Source organism: Petromyzon marinus, chromosome 27, assembly GCF_048934315.1.
Source record: "Petromyzon marinus isolate PM22_M1 ecotype Great Lakes invasive population chromosome 27, UKy_Petmar_22M1.pri1.0, whole genome shotgun sequence".
In the NCBI taxonomy this organism is placed as follows: domain Eukaryota; kingdom Metazoa; phylum Chordata; class Hyperoartia; order Petromyzontiformes; family Petromyzontidae; genus Petromyzon; species Petromyzon marinus.
Genome location: NC_133693.1, coordinates 3,650,439 through 3,672,103, shown reverse-complemented (window position 1 = coordinate 3,672,103; position 21,665 = coordinate 3,650,439). Strand labels below are relative to the sequence as shown.

Here is a 21,665-nt window from a genome sequence, read left to right as displayed (position 1 = left end):
ATTACCCCAGCTCTGAACGGAGAGACTAATGGCCACATTTGGCTCCATTAAAATTCTGATTTAATGCATTTTAAATTCTCTCTGAATGGCCGTGATTGAGCATGTAATTTTACAGTATTTATAATTTTGCAAATACGCCTATTTATAGGTTTTTTTGTCTGCCTCGTATGTCTAGTTATAAATAAGTGCATTAGCTTTGACCTGTAACTTAAATCACAAACTATTTGATGTGGCTGTTATGATATTCCTTAGCCAACTAAACTTCAATAATAACTTTAACAATCTCCAAATGAGGATTTTTACTTATATTTAATGTTTATGATCAAGTCTATAATCAAACCCATCGCTAATGCTCTGTGTGACATTGTTAAAATTCTCCACTTTTGCCTTTTTCAGTAACACTAATTGTTCTAGATTGTCAATGGTTACAAATATGTTTCCCTGCAGTGTGAATATTTAAAACTTAAATAGCTCGTGGATCTGCGCAGAACGGGTCATGTCGCAGTTGTGCCGCGGTTAGCGGGCTGCGCTAAGAACCCGGTGACTCAATTTCGTTACCCACTCACGGCCAACACCAGTGACGGTTATTTCAACCGGTCCTGGCCCTCTACTTGGACGACTCAGCCTCAAACGAGTACCTGGTGCGGTGTGTATAAACATCGCCATGACGGGCATGGTGCTGGCCACCCACCCCATCGGGTGCCGTGCCGGCCTTTATAGGTGCTCGCTAACAGCACTTGCCCCAAAAGTATGTTGAGGCTATAAGGGGGATCTTTTTTTTTGGCAGAGTGGATGGAGCATCTCTGTGGAGCTGGCTATTGGCCCTGAAGATGGAATCAGCTACCTGACTGATAAGGGCTCCTCGGTGAGTCTTGTTTCCAGGATACATCCAACGGTCCCTTGCTGTCTGTCTGCCTGCCTGTCTCATGTGTTTTGTCTTTGTCTCTGCCAGTTTAACACGTCGGCTTTCGCGACCAATATTATTCATAATAAACGTTTTTGGGTTAGATGGCGTAATTTATAAATGTGTCGTAACCCTCCACCACCCGACACGGCCATCAGTAAAAAAGTGTCACGTTTTACAAAAGACAAATAGTTCACTACTTTGTCTCTACCAGTCTCCTTGACTGCCTGTCTGCATGTCTGACTATTTATACATGTCTTTTGCCTACTTGCCCATCTCTCTGTCTGCAATGTCTGCCTCTGTACTTTTGCACGTTTGCCTCTCTGTCTCATTTCATCTATATCTCGCTGTCTGTGTGTCGGTCTGTACGGGCTGGTTTGTTTGTATGCCTCACTCGGGATTTTATTCAGGCTTGTCCATTTGTTATGTTTGTCGCATTTCATCTGTCGGCTGAGATGCAACTTGACTGTGCAGTTTGACCTTTTCTGAGACTAACGGTCACATGCCTTTGCATAGCATACTAAACATATTCCATCATCTGTGAGCAAATAAAATGCAATTTCTTTACAAAATTTCAGAGAACCTATTTCATTAGTCCCATTCTACACATTGCATTTTTTTCAGTTTGTCAAAAATATTTGAGAAACTTTTAAAGATGGCATTTTATATTAAGGGTTCGGCTTCCCATTTCCTTTTACCAAAAAAAAATTGCACGGCAGAGCCAAACAAAGAATGTCCGCAATATGGCAGTTTACTGGCGCAAGGTTGCGAGTTGAGATGTGAGTAATTCCTCAGTGACTTGTCAAGGTTATGCCTCTCTCTTTCCCTGGGGCTTGCCTTGGGAAAGAACAGGAATCAACAGATGACAAGCGGATGTGCCCCTCTTTGAAAGAGCAGTGTCGGAGAATGATGCTATACATTAGGGATGAGTGTCTAGATTTTTTTAAATCTGGTATTGGAGTGTTTTTTGCATTTTAGGCCCAATTTCAGAGTTCACTTCTTTTCTTCTTATTTAACAATTGATTAAAAATTATAGTTGCTGAGCACAGGCCCAAAAACTATTTAAATGTATTGAATTTTAATAACTTTATCTGCTTATGGCCTAATTTGGATCATTTCAATTATTTTAATGATTAATCATTGAATTTTTAAGGTAAATTTTAATCGGTAAAGCTATTTTTTTGTTATGTTAAAATATTGTTAGAAAAATTGATGCTACATAGCAGGAAAATAATGTCAGGTGGTATAACTTTTTGCAGGAAAAGCACAGAAGTGATGCCCCGGGCATTAAAGTCACTTCCTGTGCCTTTCGAGTTTCAGATCAATCCCAAATAAAATTAATTCAGATTGTCCAAAATTTGTTATCTCGGTCTAGTTTCGGATTTTTCTGATTAATCTGAAAATCGGGACCACATCCCTTCAATACATATATAGAGCAGAGCTTTGAGTATTTTTCCCTTCTCTGTGGGCATCCCAGTTCAACCCAACATTCCAAACAATCATGAATGCTATTGAGCCAACATGCCGCTGCAAGTTGCCATCCTGCCGTTAGTCTCAACCACTGACCGCCCACCCCTTCCAGCAACGTTAGACCGATGACTTGGGGAAGCTCCATCCAACAGTGGATGGATCATGGCTGAGAGATGATGGTGACGATGATGGACAATGCATGCCCCTCCCCCCCCCCCCCGAGTTTTGAGGCTCAATGGGGGCTTTTGTGGGTAAACAGTATTATTAAATGTGTAAAAACTGTGCCACATTAGTCACACTTGTAACTGCTCAGTCGATTGCAGTGTACCTGAACTTTTTGCCAAATAATATACGCAGTTGTGTATTTAATTGGGTCTTTACAGACACTTTAATTAAACACCAGGCGGTTTATTTATAGTCACGTGAGAGCCCATTGAGGCGATATGCCTCTGTGGTCAGGGACGGTCTGAATCGTGGACTTTTTAATCTTGTGATGTAAAATAAATAAAATCGCAAGCAATAGATCTCGCATGGAGTTAAGTGAACGTGACGGCTGTATAGCGGAGGGGCCTGTTATTTATATCGGTAGCCAAGTTTGACATTATGAACCGCGAAGGGCTTATTAGGTAAACAATTCAACTTGAGTGAGAAAGCATTAAATTTACGGCTGTGGTACACGATTATGCTCGCCTTGTGAAGTACGTCCCTGGGGGGGGGGGGGGGGTCGGGTGGGGGGGCCGTTTTTCTTAGCGGATGGGAACATTTGCATGTGTAAATTACATCGAGTTGCACGTTTTAAGTTTTGCCATTGGCGGGGTGTGTGCGTGGGTGAAATTGAGAAGCCGTCGCCGCAGTCACCACAGCGCTGTCACGTGACCGCGACCCAGATGCCGAGTGCCGGGGTTTATTTAACCCTTCCCCGTTTGAGACTACAGTAAAACCTTGGATTGCGAGCATGATTCGTTCCGGAAACGTGTTTTTTATCCAAAGTACTCGTATATCAAAGCACTCGTATATCAGTTGTGATCACGTGACGCTCGGCAGACAAAGCGTATACGTACTACTCGTTTTGCAAAACCCTCGCTCGTTTATCAAATTAATATTTAAATTTTTTGCTCGTCTTGCAAAACACTCGCAGACCAAGTTACTCGCAATCCAAGGTTTTACTGTACTGTGAGATTGCAGGAGTGTGGGGTGGGGGGGGTCCCCCATTCGCCGCCGGATCTCGGAACGCGTGAGCAGTTCGGCTTGAATTTTGATTTGCAGAGGCGTATCGCCGTTGCTATTAAAGACGTCGTGCTCACCGCAATGAACCGTAGCAACACGACCGCCGCCAAACTGTGCCGCATGTCTTGTGGGGGAGCCCCTTGGTACAGATAAAGTTATTAAATTTTACTTCTGCCTTCCAGTTCTGTGTTGATGACGTACGTGTACGTCATCAGAACGGGATAGGGTTTAACGGCGGCCGCCTTTCGGGGGTGGGGTCGTGTTTACGTGCAGCTTTTCTTGGATGCTCGGAGCACAGTAAAAACCCAGCACCGATCTATGTGACACGTTGTCGCGCTACGTTATGTCCAGCAGGGACCAGCCCTCTCCTCCCCCTCCTCCTGCCCCTTCTCCTCCTGCTCTTGTTTCCTCCGCCGCTTGTTCATTAGAGTACCGTCTGACGGAGGGGCGGGGCAGGCGGCCCCCCCCCCCCTTCGGGCATTGCCAAAAATAACAAGCTTCCTCCTATAAGTGTCACTACCCCAGAGTCTCAGACGCAGCGTTAACCCCTTCCTCGTGCTCTGCTCCACGATTAGTAACGGTTCAAGTCCAGCACGTTCTGTGATTGAGTGCAGACTGAGAGCAAACGATAATTTGGAGTAATTAGTCATTTGTTACATGCGCCGTTCTTATGTGGATGTATGTATGTTGGACTTATTTCGCACCGTACGTAGCCAACCATGCTCATTGGAGGTGCGGGGGAAGGACAACAAACTAAACACAAAAAGCAGTTCCAAAGAAATTAGTTTTCATTCTGGATTTAAAAGTGCATAGCTCTGATGGCTTCCTAATATCGGAATAGAAGAGCGTTCCAGACGGCCGCATAAGCGCATCTGAAAGCACACGATGCAGTGACCGTCTTTGTCCGATGATGAACCAAAACCCGCTGCGCGGATGACTGAAGTTTGCGTGATGGTTTTATACTCGTTGGAAGAAAGAAAAAAAGCGCAACGCTAACTCGAAGGTGCTGTGCTTCACGGACATTGTCCGCGATAGTTTCGCAGTAGGGGGCGATGATTGCCCTGTGTAATCCCAATCCAGTAATTTGACAAGAGGTGTGCATAAGTCATTGGAGGCATGTGCGGTACTTGTGCGTAGCCAACCGATTAGCACGGTTGGCTACGTGCAGTGCGAACGAAGTTCAAGTGTACATACGTACAGTGTAACGACCGTCGACTATCGATGTTCATATATCTGACCTTTTCACATATCCGCCTATATCTCAGTCCCCCCAGTGAGTCAGATATGCAACATTGGACTACGCTTTGTTACACAGGGTGTTTACAGTGACCCCACTGATATCTGATGTCCCTCTTACTTCTCAACAGGTGATTGAATGTTCTAAAAGCAATGGCTCCGTATGCTAAAGAGGAGAGAGCCAGACTTGTGGAGTCTTTGAAAAAAAAAAATCCTCCATAATTGTGCACGATTAACCTATTGGGGTGTCTATACATGGATCACCCAGCATTACACGGAGGGACGAGGAAGCGGAATGCGTGGATCGGAGAACAACCACATTGACTGCAAAGGAAAGTCGGCTTTGGCAGGGATGATGGCCGGCGGTCGAGACTAATGACCGAGTAGCAGCCAAAGGAGCGGATGCAACCAAGAGGACGTCTACCGAGGAGACGGAGTGATCACATTGGCGCGTGGGCAGTTGGCTAGGTGGACTGTCGCTTTGCTAGGACCGTGAGGATTTTGCGATGGCTTGGGAAGGCCTTCATCCAGCAGAGGATAGATCATGGCCGACGATGATGGTTAACACATAGTAGTAAATGTCAGAAGCTTGACGAGTAGACAGACCCGAACAGTTGCGTTTTAAAAGGGCTGTTGAAGTAAATACGACGTAACGCAAATGAACCTGGTGATTGTGGAGTTGAGCTATGTCACGGTGTACTCTAGTTGTGGGTCTCATCTGGGGGCTTATGTGAATTAAATGCAGCCGCGGTGCTTTAGCTGGGAAGGTGTAGTAGCACTGAAGGACTTTCATCGCGTTTTTACCTGCATGCGAGCCTTCACTTTATACATATCGAGGCCAACACTGTCCCCTCGTGTGTTCACGACAGAATGCATTGGCCTTACGACGCTGTGTGGGCGGAAACTGCAATCTTTCACCCTCGCTGGAAAATTTGATGATTTGTCACCATTCGGGGTCACGATTCGACTCCGGTTTTTAACAGTTGCTGTAAAATGGTAGCGCCTCCAGTGGTTGCAGAGTTCACGTAAACCCGTTGTAATGCAACGTAAGGAAATGGCAGTGTGGATGCTCACACCACCGGACCATCAGGAGTGGCGAAGGTGAGGGGGAGGCCTTCATCCAGCAGTGGATAAACAATTGTTGAAGAAGAAGATGTCAATTTTCAATCCACTGTTGGATGATGGGCCTCCTCGTGCCATGTCAGTTGTGGGGGTTGACCATACTTCACTGCACGGGTCAGTGTTGGTTGGTAAAAGCGGGGTCCAGGACTGGGTTCACATCACTCGCCACTGATGCCCTCTGTGGTAGGGAATTGAACTCAGGTTGCAGGGTTTTTGGTTCAGTGTCCTAACCACTGTACCACTGCTCCCCACCACATAGAACGCATCTCCTCATCCTCCCCTTCCTCCCCTGTGCTCCCCCTTCCTGCTGCTCTAATCTACTGGGCGTCTGCGAAAAAAGCTTTATAGCTCATCGAATTCCTCCAGTATAATGAAAGATTATGATTCTAATAAAGATTATGATCGCGAGCCGTGTTCCCTCTTTGTCCGTCTTGAGGACATCCGTCCCGGCATCCCTTCCCTCTCCTGTTCATCTTGCCCCTCCCCTGCCGCCCTGTTACGCAACTGACGCCGCTCCCCCTTCCGTGGCGTGCCATGGGTGACAATGTTTTGTATGAGTTGACAGCATCAAGCCTTACCCACGCACTCTTCCACCCCGAGCAGCCAGGCACAAGCTAAAAGTGCTGCGTGGCAGCTTCATCAGCAGATTTTTTTTTTATTGAGTATCACTGCGCAAAAGTCTCTTCTTTTTTCTTGTACATATGCGTTTATAATCACGCTTGCAACTTGACATTTTCAATTGAAGACTTTTAAAATTGACATTAACAAAATAAGCACAGATTTTGTAAGCGTTTAGGCGTACGAGCGGATATTTCCATCACTTCGTTTCTGACAACGTCTACAACTTCAGTAAACCCGCGCATTAATGCACCTGACGCTTCCGCGTGCACCTGTTATTGACGTCGACCGTGCCCTACCGCCGATCGGTGCCATGTGCGCCCAGCGTGATGAGCTTCAGACGCGTCTTCCTCTCTTGCGCCCTACAGCCGACGCACCTGGCCGACTTCACGCAGGTCAAATCGATTCAGTACTCCCAGACGGAGGACCGCGACAGGAAGGGCACCCTGCAGCTGAAGATCGCCGGAGCTTCGGAGGTGAGTCATTAGCGTCCGGCCGTCCCGGTCTGCCTTGCGTCCCGATGATTCCATGAATGCGCGAAGAGGCCAGCGTTAGCTCTCCGACGTGTCTTCGTTGGTTAACCGCGCATTGTTTGAAATGATAGCCGACGTTTCTCTCCGCGCGATGGAATTTACTTCAGCAGCTCAATGCAGTTCCTGTGGGAGGAGCAATTCACCATGCCTGGCAATTTGATGCGTTGTCACCATGCAGGGTCATGATTCGACTTTTTTTTTTACAATTGCGGTGAATGGAAGCTCTCAGCATGTGGAGTGAGACTTTAAGCTATTTAATTTTTTTAATTTTACCAGGTAAGTCCCACTGAGCTGTTAGCTCTTTTCTGAAGCAACCTGACCACAAATGATTGGTCAATGAAGCGGCTTATCACGTGGGAATTTATAGCAGCCAAATACTCTAAGCACATGTTGATTCTTAATTTGGAGGGAAAACCCGGAGGACCTGGAGAAAAATCCACGCGACCATGGGGAGAACATGCAAACTCCAAATATACAGGTGTCGGGGTCGGGATCAAACCCTTGACTTCCTGCATTACAAGCAAGGGAATTAACATCCCGCCACCGTGGCACCCAGACGTTGGCCGTCATCCCCAACAACTAGAAAACACATCGGCACAGCCGCGAAAACCTTGCGCGGTAATTTGAGACCGACGTTATTTTTCAATTCCCGCAGTGAGCTTTTGTTGTGCAAGCCTCCTTCCTGTACTGTGCTGTGAATGCATCCGAGCAACGGTGCAAGTGGAATAATGTAGGTGGGGGCTGGTGGTGCGGTGTACGCGCACGATGCTAGGAACACGGACGTCCTGAGGTTGATGTCTGGCCACGCACGGCTAACATCAGTGGCGAGTGATATCTGAATTGGTTCGTCCACCCCCTTCTCCACAATCTCAAGCTGACCGGCTTTGTGAAGTATGTTCAAACAACCCTCCATGACCAACACGGCATGATGAACCCTTCATCCATCAGGGGATTGACAAAGGGCTTTCGCATTATTTTTTACGGCATTTAATGCAGGCACAGTTCGTCGGCAGGTTGTGTGCAGTGGGGTTTCAAGTTTTCAAGTTTCATTAGGTACAGCCCTGTGAGCCATGCGGCTCTTAAGTCGGGTGCAACGGCAACAAACAAAATTTGAACACAGAACATCCCAAAGCGACGACGAGCAACAGAAACATCTTGGAATAAACCAGCAAATATTCCACACAAAAAAAAAGTATTAAAACGCTGTGTGAAAAAATCACAATGTGGTGCAAGCCAACAACAACAACCATAAGACAATTTAGATTAACCATATGTGTTCGAATCACCGAAATAAAGCTATAAAAACAATGTAACAGTAATCATAGGAACTGTGATTTTAAATTTAACAATAAACGATATACATAACACGTACGACAAAACTTGCAGCCATAGCTGGCAGCACGACACTCCCAGTGTATGATGTGTGAGTGAGTCAGCAGCAGAGTGAGTGTATGGTGTGCGAGTCAGCGTATGATGTGCGAGTCAGCGTATGATGTGCGAGTCAGCGTATGATGTGCGAGTCAGCGTATGATGTGCGAGTCAGTGTATGATGTCTTGAGTGAGCCAGCACACGATGAGTGAACCTGTGTATGATGAGTGAATGGGTCAGTGGTTGTGCGAGTGTATGATGTGTGAGTGAGTAAGCGGATGATGAGCGAGTCAGTGCATGATGTGTGAGTGAGTCAGTGCATGATGTGTGAGTGAGTCAGTGCATGATGTGTGAGTGAGTCAGTGTATGATGTGTGAGAAAGTCAGTGTCGGCTCCCTCTGCTCGCGCCGTCGGCCCCCTGGCTCCGTCGCCCCCCCCCCCCAGCTCCGTCGCCCCCCCCCCCCCCCGGCTCCGTCGCCCCCTCCCCACCCCCCCCGGCTCCATCGCCCCCCCCCCCCGACTCCGTCGGCCCCCCCTGGTAAAGTGTTGGTACTCCCTCCCCTTCCAAGACATTTGGCCAGTGTCGCAGAATTGGCAAAGAATACCCTCTACACAGAGGGGGGGCTCTGTAGAGCTCCCTCTAGTGCAGGCCCTTCGCCAGCGGGGGTGTGGAGCAAGCGATCGCAGGGCTGTGCTTTTAACTTCTACCCACATGAACGTGTGCATTTCATTGCCACCGTCAAGGGCCTTGCAGCCATAGACTGTGGCCACCTGTTTGTTAATCCCCCATAGGCACTCGTGTGCAGGATATATTTAGTGTGCTGCTACCAAGCGATGTCGGACTTGTTTTGTACACCTGCCCTTGAACGCAGGGCAGTGCCTTGACAGTGTAACTAATGAAGCGCAAGAGCAAGCTAAGTGGGCATGGAAAATCACACGGGTAGTGCGCGTGCATGCTCGTAATGCACAACTAATCTGCTAATGGGAAGGTCAGCCCACTGAGTGATATTTAAAGTAAATGGGAGGCTCTCTATGAATTCATATTTATTGTTGTATAACGGAAATAAATGGACTGGTTGTGCGTCTCTTAGTTTATGCACTTGACTTAATTCCTTGTATTGCTTTAAATCTGTCGAATGATTAACTCCAGCTATTACTTTGAACAATGTTGACAATAAATAAAATGACCTGAAATATGTTTGTAAAATTAAGGTATACAGTTAGGATGCTGCCGCGTTATAATGGTTAGCAGTGTGCTGGGCTTACGATACAGAGGCCGACGGTTCGATTTGTACGTACGTACATGTGTTGAACTTCTTTCCCATCGTAGCCAACCGTGCTAATCGGAAGTGCGGGGGAGGAAGAACAACAAACCAAACACAACAAGAAGTTCGAAATTAAGAGATATGTTAGATCCCGGCACGGCAGCTGAATTCCCCCCCCCCCATCCAACCCATGGTACAGCATGGTTCATCAATTGACACATTCCGTGAAGTGGGGTAAAGTGTGGGTGCTCCTACCTCTTCCAAGAATGTCTGGCCGGTGTGCGAGAGTAGGCCAAGTACTCTCTTAAAGGGGCTGTCTAGGACTCCCGCTATTGGAGGCCCTTCTGCCAGCAGTGGTTTGTTCAAACAACTTCATGCAATCATGTCTGCACTTTTACCTTTAAAAATTAAATCGCTGGACGTCTGACGGATGGAGTTGGTGCCAGCGTGTGTCCGTTCACGCGTGTATCTCCACCCCGCAGCTGCTCACAATCACCACACCCTCGCTCACGATCGCGGAGAACATGGCCGACCTCATCGACGGCTACTGCCGGCTGGCAAACTCCACCGGCAAGTCGTTCGTTCTCCGTCAGCTCAAAGGTACGCCTCCCTCCCTCCCTCCGTCTGTCCGTCCGTCTGTCCGTCCCTCCATCCGTCCCTCCATCCGTCCGTGCGGCAATCGTCAGTAGTTCACAGCACGGTTCTGTAGAGCTGTCGCGATTCACATCTGTGCCCCTGTTCGTCCCTGCCCAGGAAGTGTCGCGATTCGATTCAAGGATCAGTTCTTATATTTTTTTCAATTGCGGTGAACGGAGCCGGCTGCAATTACTTACAAAATGTACGATTTCAAACTTAGTGAGTCTCGCGCAGTCGATTCGACGCGCGTATCTTGAACTTGAAAATGTAAGTCGATTAATCGCCGCACCTCTACTGCTCGGGTTCGTGCAATGTGACCAATGATGCGGTGGAGGATTTCGTGAACACTATTCTGTTTTAGTGTATGGCAGCAATGTGTTCAGGAGCTAAATGCAAATGTCGAGTTCTGTTAGCCACGAGAGAGCTATAGGAGAGTTTATGTGTGTTGTGCTATTCCTCCGTTGAAGGAGCGTAGACTACAGTGGTTTTACTGTATGGTCCATAGTCTGGGTTTCATGGCCACAATTGCACTACCGTGGGCCGTCTTTAATTTTCCGTTCATGAGGGAGATGTGCTCATTAGCCTACTGATTTTCTAATGTGGTTGATGATTACACCGGTGTCTCCAAAGTATATCAAAGCCAGGAGGTGAAATGTTTGCTCGAACAAGGTATTTATTCTGTATGTTTGCGTTGTTCCATTGAGTTTGCCAGCGTTCTTTCGTGTGGGCGAGTTTCTTGGATGGGCTCTTAACTAGATGCCAAACAAGAAAAGTGCTCCTTATTGCTAACCTCTAACTAGAGCCCTAACCAATGACTGTAATTATTTACCCTTATAACAAGAACTCTACACCCTGGACCCTAACCCCCCTAAACCATACACGAAAACGAAAGAAGTCGCGTCCCTTCATAATTTATCGAATAAAATATGAATAAGCGCAAATTGCAAAGTGCCTCTGCGTATTCGCCACAACTCAAGGAAGCCGTGGGATTAACCGAAAATATGGTCCGTCCTCATCATCATCACGATTTATCGTCAGATAGCCTGTAGGTGTCCGCTGCACATGTTGTCATTTGTTTCCACTTTCCTCTGCCTTGTGCCAATATGCTCAAGTCGTGCCAAATCTTTCTGGCACCAATCTCTTGTGGTGGTCATCGTCAAGCCATTCGCTGTTAGGTCTTCCTCTCTTTCTGGTTCCTTCCATTTTTTCCCGAACAACACGCTGTTCATTTTCCTGTTGTCCATCCTACACACTTGTCCAAATAGTGCCAGTTTCCTTCTCATCACTGCCTGCATCATCAGGTCTTCTTATACGTGCAACCTTTTTCGCATACGGTCTCCAATTGGATTAAAATTCGCGGGGGAGAGTAGTGCCAGGCAAATCTGTTTCTCTTCCCAGTGCTTTCGGTGAGTCGTCACTCCCTTGAGAAATTATTTGACGGATCATTTATCTGCTCTGAACCCTGCTGTGGATGAATGCAAATGCCAATTAGCTGTCATTCCTACAGGCAGACTATCCAATTGCAGCTGTGTGACGGAAAAACAAACAAAATAAAACCCAACTGTGGCACGGAAAGAAAAAAGAAGTCGTGTTTGTAGTACCTGTCATCAATGTTGAAATCCGTCTTCCTGTCTGGGGTGACTGCAATGTACCTGCGATGACATGCTCGTCGATAACCACTGTGCTGATTAGTCACTAACCGGCACTGTAAACGTCAAAGTCCGTATTTGTGTCTTGTCTCCGACACGCACACACACGGAGAGAGGGGGGGGGGAAGAGTGCAAACCTCTATGGATGGAAGAGTAAAATCCATATTTGCCAGTTTCCCAAAAAGAACTAGTCGAATCTTTTTACCTTTCACAACAGAAATAGTTGCACCTTGGCAAGCATGTCTCGCCATGATCGTTACCAAATGGGTGAGCGGTGGTGCAGCGGTGAGAGCGCTGCGCTATGAACCCGGCAACCCGAGTTCGATACCCGCTCACAGCCAACATTAGTGACAAATATCTGAACCGGTAACAATCTGCGACCGTTATCTGAACAGGTCCTGGGCCTCCCCTAGGTCGACTCAGCCTAAAGTGAATACCTGGTGCGGTGTGTAAACAATACCACTTGGGATACAAAGGCGGCCGGACATGGGTGCTGGCCACCCACTTCCTCGCGTGCCGTGCCGGCCTTCATACGCGCTACTCGCTAACGGCACTTGCCCCTACAGTCAGGCTAGACCGGGGTGGGGCGGTATCTTTGTCTCTGTTACCAACTGCGCCAAGCCGTAGGTGTTTGGCCAGTAACTTCGGAGAGTTCCGGGGAGAGGGCAGGCCCCCGCTCGACAGGAGGGGAGGAGCTCTCGGAAATTGCTTAGTCGTCAGATTAGCCTGGAGGGGCGGGGGGGAGTGTCGTGTGTGCTTCGTTACGTCACCTAACCTGCCCTGAACACGAGGCTGGGCAGGAGACGCAGCGAAAAACCTCGGCGGCCGGCCGCTGTGATACACCATTCGTTCCACGATCGTTTTGCCTGTGATGCGTGGCACGCGATTTCCTCACTGGATTGCTACGTCGGCGATGTTGAAGGAGCTTAAGTGCTGTGTTTTTTTTGTCACAGATGGAGAGAGAGCGCTGCCGTCCATTCCAAAGTGAGTGACCTGTTCCACGTCGTCCTGCGTGTTGTGTTGCTGCTGTGTGCGAGACAGAGAGTGAGCGGTCTGGGTTGTTTCATTGGCATTGTGTTACCGATTGCCCATTTCGCTTGGAAGTCAAGAGCCTGTCCTTGGATCTGTTAACTCTTGCTGTTAGTTTGAAATGTTTGCGGTTGCCAAGTTAGGCGAGTTCAATTCCTGATTGGCGGTTGACTCAGCCCTCCAATGAGTACCACTTTGTGGGGACGGCAACATTGGTTGTGCTATGGACACACCCGCCCCCGCCACGGGAATGTGGAATTTTCATCAGTGGCTCAGGTCTGTTAACAGGAGATGAACACCGCTTCAATGCTCATCTGTGCACCAAATCACTTTGACAATAGATGTTTTATGTTTAAATTTAAATGAGTGTCCACAGAACAAATAAAATGTGACAGGAGTAAAGTGCCCAATTACTCTATCCTGGCCCTGTACTTTAACAACTCAAGTAGAACAGGCGTTGAGATATGGCGCAACAAGATCGAATTATAATCTCACGGCTCAACAAGGCAAATACGAGTAACTCCTCGGCAACTTGGCCAACGCAACCCTGCAACGAAGAGACTTTACTTGGGTTTGTGCGAGGCACGTTAGAACTCTGAGCGGTGACGTGCACAATGTGGGTTTCGTTTGTCTTTCATCTGTCAGGGTCCAAAATAACGCCACTCACGCCGGAGCGACGAAGAAAGTAACCCCGGCTGGTAAGCGGTGGATGCCCTCTACATGCGCGCGTGTGCGAGTTGTTGCCAACAGAGGGCAGCACGGTCTTACGCTGCAGGCTCAAAACTGCCGTGAAAGCGTTCGGTCATGAACTTGCCCGAGCAAGCCGTTGTCTTGTTTACCCAAAGGTTAAGCGAACGATCGTTCCACATGAATGTTTGCAGTGCGGGTCCGGAGACACCAGTTCGGCAGAATGTTAACGTGCTCTGGTTTTATTTATAATTGCCGGTAAGACGCTCCCTTCAGAGCGGTGGGGGTGGGGGGGTGTTACTTATCGGGGGATAATCGAGGGTAATGTAACAAACTAAAAGTTGAATGAGAAAATAAAATAAAAAGTTGCTGCAAAATGGAAGATGGCCAGCATTGCCAGTCCTGGACAGTATCACTTGGATTTCCACCTTTGCTTTCGCTTGAGCTATCACCGATACACCCGCTCATGTTTCATGACACGAGCACCCAAAGCAAAACAAAAATGCTCTTTGGTTCTTTCGGTAAAGTCACGTAGGTAGAAAAAGAAAACAAAATAAAAATGTTTCGCGACGTTTCGATCGCAACACAAGCGGTCGTCCTCAGGCGGAAAAAAATAATCCAGCAGTGGAACTTCTGTTCCACTCCTGGATTATTTTTTCTGCTTGTGTTGCGATCGAAACGTGATATATTATTATTTTTCTTCTACCTACGTGACTTTACCGAAAGAACCAAAGAGTATGGATTACTGCACTCACGAAAGCTTCAAATCAAGATCAAAACAAAAATATTTGATTAGGGTGAGAGTATAAATTTGTTTTAAATAGACAAAACTAAATGGGACAGTAGCACGAATTTAAACAATCGCACTTTGCGCATCTACAACGGCATACTTTGGAACTTCTCGCAACACGTGTAAACATTGCTTTTGTCTAGTCCTGAGATTATGGCGCGGGTATGTGCACTTCACCTGTCGTCAAATTTTTACGTTAAAAATCGCCCAATGGGCATTATAATGTAATAAATGCAACCTAAATGAAATAATTCCTTCCTGCCCTGTTTCCACCCCCACCCACCCCCATTTATTTTACCTCTGGCTTTTCCGGGGAGATGTTGGCATATGGCCTCACACAGTGGGCTTAATTGCGATAGCTGAATATTCCAAGGGGGGGGAAGGGGAGGAGTCCATAGCAAGAAGTACAACACGGCCATTTGCAGATGACCGATCCCAGGGAGGTGGAACTGCTTCTTGTGCGCTGCCCTTGTCAGAGAGCCTCATAAATAATTGAGTGTTGCTTCTTTTGGTAGCCATTCCTTCCCCTGCACTGCACTTGGTGCATTATCTCCCCCCCCCCTTTCCTCTTAGATGAAAAGCCGTCCTGCTCCGCAGAAATATGTATGTGGGCGTTTTTAATGGCTTGCGTGCACGGTGTTTATCTTTATACGCGTGCCGCCTTACGTCACTCGTGAAAAGCATCTCGGCATAATAGCGCCCTTACGAGACGAAGTACATCTACGTATCTGCGAGTCCCCCATTGTGAATGCTTAATTTGGTCATTCAAGCCACGGAAAAGTGGCTCTATCTCCTGCAAAGCGCCTAATGGTAATCGTGATGTGCGGCATGCAAACGCTCTCCCCGTGTGACGCTGCTGCCGCCTCTCAACGCGGGATGATGACCGGAGCCACTCACTCGAGCACACAGTCACACGGTGCCCTATTGTGAGCACACCGGCACCATGAGATTGCGTCTTGCGTTTGTTGGGATGAATTTTAACAAACCCGTCTTTCTCCGTCCAGCTTCCTTGTCTTTTTTTTTAATTGTCTCTTCTCATGCTCGCTCGTCTTTCGCGAGGGTTGAATATATTCTTTCTTTCATTTTTCAGCCAAGAAAGGCAACCTGTTTTTCCTCCCTTTTCTGAGCTGTTCCCATCGCCGGCGCAAGGGTACATTCTGAGTGAGCGGACGTCTGCATTGCAGCAGACGGTGTGCTGCGCGGCTGCTCGTGTGACTAATCCCTGCGTGTGCTGCTCAAGGGTTGCACTGGCCCCTCCCACACAGTGTCTTGGAAGAGTTGTAAAACCACTTGCGAAATTGGCCAGTGTCTCCCTTTATCAACTGCATTGTGGCGTTATTTTGTGTAGGGCAGGGGTGGGGAACCTACGACCCCTCGGGCCAGACACGGGCCCATGGCTTGACTTCACATGGGCCCACGGCCACACGAGTTCTGCCACTGTGAAACGGCGCTTCCAAACGATGTTTATCCATCCCTGCGAGCATCTTGGTTGCACTGTTCGGCTACTGGAGGGGAATATTTTCGGCCTGGCAACAGCGCCGTTTCTAACTTGAGCCTGCTCAGTCGCCTTTGTCCTTGCATGGGGTCTTTATAAAATACTTGTCCGACATGAGCATGTTTTTGATGTTGCATTGTTAATGGTTAGCGCTAAAGTGGATGTTAATGCGTGAACCCGCCAAAGGCTGTCCGAAAGTCACATTGGACCCTCAGGAAGTTACAGGTCCTCCACCCCTGCTGTAGGAACTACCTCGTGCACTACCCTATAAATATCCAGGTGAATCGGGTGATGAAAGGGTACATGCACGAAACGTCTGTTGTATAAAAAAAACTATTACAGAGAATGCAAAAGCTTGCCTCGGTGCGATCCCTGCGATGCCGTTTGTTGTTCACTTCACTTGAGCTGCTACTCTAACAGCATGCTCGAAGCACTCATCAGCTGACTGGGGCAGCAAGCATTGACGACAGCCACTGGTTTGAGAGTTTCCAGGTTTTTTTCTCGTGTGTTAGTCCATCGATTCATTTACGCATATCAAACACCGTCGTGGCCTATTCTTTACCTTCTTCCCGGTGACCGTGCAGACGGGGGACGACTGACGTGCACGTGCGTAAAACGCTTGAACATGCATGCGCAGCAGAGGTCAGCAGAGAGAGAGAGAGAGAGACGGTGGGCGGCGCGTTTGCGCAGCGCGAGCTGCTGAAGCGCCGGTCAGCGCGGCGGCCTTCTCAGCTCGTTTTGTTCAATCGTTATTTCCGGCTTTTGGCCGTACCGTCCCAGAGTCGCCGAGTCGGCGTATTCGTTGCGTTTGATTGGGCACGATGTAAAACCGGCGACAATGCGCAGATGTTTGCAGCGACCCCAGGTATTCTCACGTGCATTTTCTTTTTGTCTGTTCCCTTTCCTCTCCGCTGCATACATGCCCACCGGACATAACAGCCAGCAGTACTAGTGACGGTAACACGTCTTACATGCTGTTACATCCGCTGTCTTGCTAACCGCGCCACACACCCTCACACGTCGCCCGAGTCGCGTTTTGCCGTTAACACCTCGCGCGCGCGGACGACGGGTGTGCGGATGACCGTCGGGCCGCTTGAGGCCAACGTTTAATTAATGGTATCACGAAACAAAGGCGGAGGTGGCGGCTTGTAAATTAAGAGGGGGCGGCCGCGAGGAACAGACCCCGGCCGCTTTGCGACGGGAGGATAATAAACGCGGCAGTAAATTTGGTCGCCTCGGTGGATATCGCCCGCACGCACATGCCTCCGGCACGTCAATGGCCCCATTCAGAGCTGCCACATTCTCCGTGTCCGGAGGCCTGATAATCTCACGCCCACCCACTTTCGCGTTCTGCTTCCCCCTCCTCCCCTCCCCCCTGCCCAAATTGCCCATCCACCCACTCATGGGCTGACAGAACCCTATTCTCTCCTTGTTTGTCTATTCCGCTGCGGTGGATTCCAGGCTAGTAAGGGGACCCATTCGTGGCCTTTGGTCGTCCCGTAAGCGCTAATAATAATAGCGTTTTCCACGGTATAATTTATTTATTTTGATTCGCCGTCCGAATGCCGTCTGCAAAGAGCTCGACATTTTAGCCGCTCTCAAACACGATGTGCGATTCCTCGATTGCAGATACAGACGACTACGCCGAGATCGTGGACGATGAAGACACATACAACATGCCGTCCAGTGAGTAACCCGCAGCTCTTTTCCGAGTTTTTCACGATCGACCGCCCTCGCACACCTCTGTCATATTTGCTAATCATTTCCAAATTGACGGTCACGTGAGAGTGGCGGGGGAGGGGGGGACCTTCACGTGAGAGGTGGTGCGTACGACGATGGTGCTCTTCGGCACACGGATCTCAGGTGGCTCGCCGCTCGCATGGGTGGAGGCCATTGAGCTGTCCCAGCGCCGTTTTTTGCGCTGCGAGAGAATCGAGGCGAAGAGCTTGGCAACTGAAAAAATTGCGCGCATCCACCGCTAATTTCTTTCCTTGACCCCGCACCAATTTTCATGTTTGCTGCAAATCCTCGCAGTGTCTTCGCCGACGGTCGCGGTGTTCGACTCCATATGGCGGCTTCAGCTTTACGGGCAGGGCGCTCCCCCCTCCCTCCCTCCCCCAACCCAACCCCCGCCATGCTCCTGACACGGGCAGGGTTTGCCAAGCAGCTGCTCCTTGGCCCCGGTTGTGCGGCCTCGGCAGCAAATCCGCCGAGCCGCCATGGCGCAGCGGAGATCATTACCGCGACGCCACACGCGGTCTTCCCTTAATTTGCCAGTTTGGCTTCCAGTAATTGAAGCGCTGGCTTTTGCAATGCTGAGAGCCCCGATATTCTTTCCAGCTCCTCGAGACACTCAATGCAAGCTGACGTGTATATTTTTCTTGTATTTGCGATGCTTCTGTAGTGCTATGTGTATCCGGTCTCTGTGCAAGGGTTGGTAGAAACATAAACTGGACTTCTTTCTTTGGTATTTTCCCCTGAATGGCAATGCAGAAAGCAGTGGGATAGTTGAAGGTATGGGCTTCGCTCCTTACGAACACAACTGCTCGTTCCGTTTGCTCGTGCCGTTCGTACAAAACATCGCGCTTTTACATTATTGTTTTATTGATTTATGCTGGGAAGAAAGCATGCGTTGTGTTGTGTGCTTCGTGCATCCAAAAATGTAATTGATACGGTTCTTTGTTTTTTTTTATCGCCCCGCAACCCCCTCCCACTCGCCCGCCCGCTCCCAACCCAGACATACGTAAACACGCTGACACATCGTGAAATGGAGGATCCCCGAATCGCCTTGTGATATGTGAAAGCATGACGAGCTTCTTGTTACCTTTGGCACATTTTGGCTGAGTCGAGGAACATCCCAAAGTGTTGCTGTATGCACGTGCAGATATGTGCACTTTGTTATCGGAGTTATTTAAAATGGCATGAGACTGCAAAATGTCAGGCTTAGCTTACATTTTCCCATGCAATGCCCTCTTGGCTCCACAGAAAACTGGGAGCGGTGAATTCTATCAGGTGTGCACTTAAAGTGCGTCCCATCTACTGTGCCAGAGCACTTGCGCTTGTGTTCATTCGCTTGCTTGTTTGTTTCGTGCAGCAAGGGACTACGAAATTCCTCGGGACGAGGTGGAGTTGGTGACGTGTATAGGGGAAGGGCAGTTTGGAGATGTTCACAAGGGCATTTACAAGAGTCCGGTGAGCTTCCCTTCCCACGTGCACGTATTGGTCGCCTAATGAGCCCCCCCGTGTACCTCGGTAGGCACTGTAAACCTTACAAGGACATGCGTGTCTCAACCGGGATTACACACCAAACAATGTGTTGCTTTTCAAAATTTTTTTCATTGCTGGCAGAATGAATGAATTAATTATGCATGGGAGGTTGGGAACCAGTGAGTCGGAACAGGCATTTACATTTGCTGACCGTGTACCGTCTTTGTTACGTTATTAATGTTCTTCGGATATATGAAAAATGTATTTGTTGCATACCCTGCGCGTGGAAAAAAATTGTCCGTGTTATTTTGGCGGGTGTCTTTTCGTTATTATGTGCATTTAAATTATTGATGCATACACCAATGGCGCATGCTGTATATGTCGTTCCCACATGTCGAGCATTTTCTATTTTTAATACGTATTTTTTCCCCCCCAATTAAATCTCCTGATGCCGAATGCTTTTGTATGTGCACACAGAGCGACCCTAACATGCCAGTGGCTGTGAAGACGTGCAAGGAGAGCTGTTCGGACAGCGTTCGGGAGAAGTTCCTTCAAGAGGCGTGTACGTAGCTACGCTGAGATTCCCAGAGGCCTCTTATCCAGTGCCCTCGCCCCTTATTTCACATTCTTGATGGCCCCTAATCCCATGCACTTGTCCCTTATCCCACTTTCCTGAAGGGCCTTTACCGCATGCACTAGCTCCTTATCCCACATTCTCGGAGGCCCCTTATCCCATGCCCTCACTCATTATCCCACATTCCCGATGGCCCCTTATCTCATGGCCTAGCCCCTTATACCCCTTTCCCGGAGGCCCCTTATCGCCTATTGCTTGGGATAAGGGCTGTCCTTGACCAACACAGTAACCTGCCACACGCATCCCACTGGGCGCACGGCTTAAATGAAAACAAATAATTGAGGACATTCATTTGCTCAGGGAGGGTGAAGCAGTGGTGCAGCGGTTAGTCCACGGAGCGTAGAAGCCTACAACATTGAGTTTGATTCACAGCCATGGCTAACATCAATGGCGAGTGAGATGTGAACCGGTCTAAGGCCCCTACACCAACCTGCCTTAACCGGCATGGTGAAGTATGGCCAAATAACCCCCACGACTCGCACATGATAAGCCACTTTGTTGAACTATCATTTGTGGCCAGGTAACTTCAGAAACATATGTTAATATCTCAGTGGGCTTTACCTGGTAAGATAAAAAAAAAACTACTGTTTATATATGTTTAAGTGATTTGTTTACCTTTCCTATACTTTGCACTCCTATTATGTTTTTGTATTATTTGATGTAACGTTGTGACCCACCCCTACTGGACATCCATGAAAAGAGCTTTATAGCACATCGGATTCCTCCAGTATAGATAAATATTCTGATTCTGGATTGACAACGGCCTTCAAAACAAATGCGTCATCACCTGCGTTAGGTCATAGAGAAGCAACGTGAATGTCACTCGTTTAGGCATACACTCGCACTATTGATTATTGTCCTGGTTTTGAAATGGCCAGTAAAAGGATAATTTTGTATATTGTCTGTTGTGCTTTGGCTTGCGGAACGCCAGACACCATGCGGCAGTTTGATCACCCACACATCGTCAAGCTGATCGGCGTCATATCGGACCCACCCATATGGATCGTGATGGAGCTGTGCAAGTACGGGGAGGTAAATAGCGCAGCCTGTGACACGGAAGATCTTTCGCCGGCGGTTTCTGCCGTGACCGTTTTTAACGCAGCGTAAAAGGAAAGTACGTTTTGTCTGAGCAATTTCCACTAATTGTCTCTTGGCAATTTTATATCGATTCACAGAGCTTGGCAGTAACGAAATAATTCATGAGTATTAATTGCCCTGGAACTTAATTTGTCGTTATCTGCAAGGCTGTATGAAAATGGAGTTTGATCCGATCTGATGCCCGTTGTTGACCTGTTTGTGCCCTGTGCGTTGTCCGCTGTGGGTGTGCATGGGTGGGTGGCGGTAGTGTAGTGGTTAGCGCACCGCGCTATGACCCCAGTGACACCAGTACAATTTCCGCTCATGACCAATAACCGTAGTGAATATTTGAACTTGTCCTGGGCCTCCCCTAGGTCAACTCGGCCTTAAATGAGGACTCTGTGTGGCGTGTAAACAGAACACTAGAGAGACAATGGTGGCCAGACATGGCGTTGATAACCCCCCCACACCCCTCGTGCGCCATGCCGACCTTGGTAGGTGCTGCTCGCTAACAGCACTTGCCCCAAGAGCCCGTAGAGGGCTATATGGGTATATTTGAGGACGTTGGTGAGTCATTCTCTTGTCGTTTGCTTGCAGCTGCGCTCGTACCTGCAGTCAAACTGCTACACACTGGACCTAGGCACGCTCATTCTCTACATCTACCAGCTCAGCACGGCCCTCTCCTACCTGGAGAGCAAAAAGATCGTGCACAGGTAA

The 21,665-nt window shown here is 48.4% G+C and overlaps 1 protein-coding gene across 7 annotated transcripts in view; it reads left to right on the top strand.

Annotated features, from left to right (window-relative positions):
• The window catches only part of LOC116946622 (focal adhesion kinase 1-like), a 69,097-nt gene that overhangs the window by 28,052 nt on the left and 19,380 nt on the right, over positions 1 to 21,665 (top strand). For 2 of the 7 annotated variants that reach the window (XM_032961714.2, XM_032961707.2), the window contains exons 9-20: positions 788 to 865; positions 6,946 to 7,053; positions 10,227 to 10,344; positions 12,983 to 13,013; positions 13,704 to 13,756; positions 15,626 to 15,685; positions 17,660 to 17,716; positions 18,524 to 18,544; positions 19,125 to 19,222; positions 19,715 to 19,799; positions 20,803 to 20,903; positions 21,546 to 21,661. In XM_032961714.2, coding sequence (XP_032817605.1) covers positions 788 to 865; positions 6,946 to 7,053; positions 10,227 to 10,344; positions 12,983 to 13,013; positions 13,704 to 13,756; positions 15,626 to 15,685; positions 17,660 to 17,716; positions 18,524 to 18,544; positions 19,125 to 19,222; positions 19,715 to 19,799; positions 20,803 to 20,903; positions 21,546 to 21,661 — 926 coding nt within the window. Of the gene's footprint in view, positions 1 to 787; positions 866 to 6,945; positions 7,054 to 10,226; positions 10,345 to 12,982; positions 13,014 to 13,703; positions 13,757 to 15,625; positions 15,686 to 16,969; positions 16,988 to 17,659; positions 17,717 to 18,523; positions 18,545 to 19,124; positions 19,223 to 19,714; positions 19,800 to 20,802; positions 20,904 to 21,545; positions 21,662 to 21,665 lie in introns of all 7 variants that reach the window. The other 5 variants (XM_076070020.1, XM_076070019.1, XM_076070022.1 and 2 more) reach the window with 5 other exon arrangements.